Source organism: Anarrhichthys ocellatus, unplaced genomic scaffold (assembly GCF_004355925.1).
Source record: "Anarrhichthys ocellatus isolate YVR2014 unplaced genomic scaffold, GSC_Weel_1.0 scaffold174, whole genome shotgun sequence".
Lineage (NCBI taxonomy): Eukaryota > Metazoa > Chordata > Actinopteri > Perciformes > Anarhichadidae > Anarrhichthys > Anarrhichthys ocellatus.
In genome coordinates this window covers 34,957-38,435 of record NW_022280204.1, presented here as the reverse complement: position 1 = coordinate 38,435, position 3,479 = coordinate 34,957, and the positions used below count along the sequence as shown (strand labels likewise).

Genomic DNA, 3,479 nt, shown 5'->3' with positions numbered 1-3,479 from the left:
ACTTCTGGTTTCACATGAAGAACTAAACCCAACCACCTCCGGGCTTTATTTCCACTTCCTGCTTCAAGATCCCGTGAATAACATCTGGAATAATTTTGTGGGATATTTTTGAATGAAAGCTCAATTATTTATCGGCGGTACAGCTACACGTGCTGGACGAGAGCAGCCTGTACGGTTCCGCTGAAATCACAAAATGAATCTTGTTCTGAAGTATAAACACGAGAAATGTTTCTCTTTCTTGCTAAAATGCCTAAAATCCTAAATGTCCGCTGGTCAAAGTGACTCCGTAAACCAAACACGATACAACAAGCACTCTTTCTGTTCCCTACGGGGTGGTTCAATTTTTATTCGTCATCAGGACTTGATGCATCCAAGTTCAGAATCATTCAGTTTTGGCACCTTGAAAGACATTACGCTGTTTTTTTTTTTTTCTGTTTTTTTCTTTTTGTTGGAATTCTCATTTACAACAACACAACGCGAAACCAAAGAACAAGAAAAATGAGACAAAGAAAGAGACTAAGGCTGTGTGAGAGTTCAAAGGAACCGAGAAAAGAAATGAAAAGCCGAGATTAAAAAAAAGCCTTGATACCTTCTCCAAAGCTCGTTCTTTTTGTTTAAAGCGTAATGAAGCCCCACCCCCAAATTACCCACTCAAACAAAAGAAAAGAAAAACTAAAATAGACACAGTACTTGTAACATTAATTTCTACTTTGTCACCTCCAACTGCCCTTACATGGTATCATTGTTCAATTGTTCAAAACATAAGTTCCTTAAAAGCAGATCGGATGATTTTGATTAGCATGCATGTAAATTCTTAATTGTTTGGAGTCACTATAGCTTCACCTCGCCGGTAGCCATGTTCTCCTCACGCACTACTTTGTGTCTTTGGCAGCAGCGGCGTCTTATTATCCACATGTTCTTCTTCAAGTTTGCTGAGAGATCCTCCATTACCCAGAGTTCCCTCTTCATGGAGCACAAAACAAAACAACAAAAAAAAAACAGTGAGGTCAACCTCTCGCCTCGGGTCGACCCTGAACGAGGATTCGCTGCCAGGGCTTCGGCGGAAGGCCAAAAGATTTGTTTCCGTTGTAAAAGAATGCGTCTAATGCGTCTAATGCTAACCGACATCAGTTCATCACGTAAGAGGAGCGAAGAATCCTCCACGATCATTCAGGCTCACTTGTCTCTGTTTTTTGTCTTGTTGATATTTTTGCGCCAGGGAAGTCTAGTCATGATTTATTAACATATATATTCATATATTTATATATAATCAATACATATATTAACTTTTTTTTCCTGTTTTGTTTTTTTCTTTCTTTTTTTTGCGGCCTGAATTGCTCCCTGCTAACATCCCTCACCACAACGGTTCACAGTATTAATGCGAATAAAGAATGAAATCAAGAAGATACAGCAACTAAAGAGAGGAGTGGGGGTTTTACGGGAGGTCAGTGTGTGTGTGTGTGTGTGTGTATGTTGGGGGGCTTGTGGGATGGCGGAGTGAGGGCGGGATCATAGGTGGGGCCGATGGGGGACAACCACGCCCCCTTTTCATCAGACTGAAGAAGAGTAAAAAATATGAAGTTCACTTTTTATCGGGCAGTCTGGCTCGGCCCACCGCTAGTGTTTCACAGCCGACCACCGGCCACCCAGCTCCTCCGTCCCCGTCCTCCCCTCAAGTCTTTACAAACAGGTTCAAAACTCGTTAAACAATGGTAGATGGGAAAATCATGCACGTTTCTTTTTTATGCATTTTTGTTTCCTATTTTTTTTTTAAACAGAAACTCAGGGATCATCTGAGAGGCTGTGTAGCACTCAGAGCTTCCCTTCTTAGCCCTCACTCCATCTATCCATTTTAAGCCCTCTTCCTACTTCCGTCTCCTTGCGTCCGTCTTTTGCCGCCTCCCCCTCCCCCACCCCCCAAAAACATTCCCTTTGGTTCCGTTATGTGTCTGAGGTCCCTCTCTCAGTTTCATACAGGTGTGGTGCGTCGGTTGGCGGCGTTGCCGCCGTCTTTCAGGTCCTTCTGGATGCAGTTGTGGACCTGCAGGAAGTTGTGGTCCCTCTCCATGGAGTTATAGGTGGCTGTTGGCGTGCCCGTTTGGCCCTTGGGCAGCGTGTACATGGACAGCTCGGTGGAGGGCAGTGCCCCGAAGGCCTTCAGGCCCACTGGTGATGCCTCGCGGGAGTGTGAGGGATCCGTGGAGCGGGACGAGGATCGTGAGCGGCGTCGATAGCGGTAGCGGTAGCTGGGGATGCGCGTGATGGCCGCACCTTGGAGGTAGTCGGCGGCCCGCGCCCCCACGCGCAGCTCCCGGTGGCGGTCGATGAACATGTGCACGGCCAGCACGCCCACCATTTCGGCCATGATGAAGGAGAGGGCGCCGAAGTAGAAGGACCAGCCGTAGGAGTAGCTGTTCTTCTTGGAGTCGCTCTTGGAAGGGTCCCCGGCGTTGGCTGATATGTACACAATGATTCCGATGATGTTGCTGAGGCCTGGGACAAGGAAAGAGGGAAGGAGATGAGATCAGGACTAAAACACAGCCAAAGTGTTACTCAAGTAGGCCCACACACTACACAACCGAAGTCATCACAGGTATTATTAACGTATAATTGCGAATGGTATGACCATAATCGTGGGTGGATTATGAGGCAATGCCCCCCCCACCTCCTACATAGGAGCAAGACTCTTTGTAGTAATGTTGTGTGTCTATGGGTTTTATTTGTGTGATTGAAATTGCTTTTCCCCTTTCTGTAGTCGTTTTGTCTCTTTGTAGTTATTTACCATCTCTCTGTAGTTGCATTACGTCTCTTTTGAATTGATTTGTTTCTCTTTGTAGTCATTTTGTGATTCTTTGTAGTCGTTTTCCGTCTCTTTGTAGTCGTTTTGTGTCTATTTGTTGTAATTTTGTGTCTATTTGTAATTGTTTTGGTCTTCTTGCACTTATTTTTTGCCTTTTTTTCTCTTTGTAGTTGTTGTTTTCATGTCTTTGTTGCTGTTTCTTTGGGATCATCTTGAGTCTCTTCCTGGTTGGTACGTGTCTCTTTGATCGATGCCAGGAGTGCGCCGGACACTTTCGGCCTTTGGGTCTGTGCCCAGTACACTCGTACAGTAATCCATCAATGACCATAGCATTACTACCATAGACTTGCAACTTTACAGTCAAAGTTTCTAAAATTGTTCTCCACCAAATCAAGCAGCCAAACAGCTTCCAGACTGAGAAGATGAAGACAGCTGATGAACGAAATGCTCAAATAAACAAGTAACTTATTGCATCTGTGTCAGCAGCAGGACTGTTGAAGGAATCAGCTGTAGTTGAGGGAGAAAAGCAGGATTTTAACTGTACTGTTGATGACCAGACGTTCCTCTCTCACACTGTTGTCCCCATAGCTTTCTCTCCCTCTTCTCTTGTATTATATTTCAAACCCACTGCCGATCTTTTCTCATCAGCCTCACTTTTTCCTCCCCCCCCCCCCCCCCC

The 3,479-nt window shown here is 45.2% G+C and overlaps 1 protein-coding gene across 1 annotated transcript in view; it reads right to left on the bottom strand.

Moving 5' to 3' along the window:
* Nucleotides 1-318: 318 nt before the first annotated feature.
* The window catches only part of cacng2b (calcium channel, voltage-dependent, gamma subunit 2b), an 18,532-nt gene continuing 15,371 nt past the window's right edge, over nucleotides 319-3,479 (bottom strand). Inside the window, exon 3 of the mRNA XM_031878350.1 lies at nucleotides 319-2,493. Within this exon, the coding sequence (XP_031734210.1) occupies nucleotides 1,970-2,493 (524 nt within the window). The 3' untranslated portion in view covers nucleotides 319-1,969. The remainder of the gene's footprint in view (nucleotides 2,494-3,479) is intronic.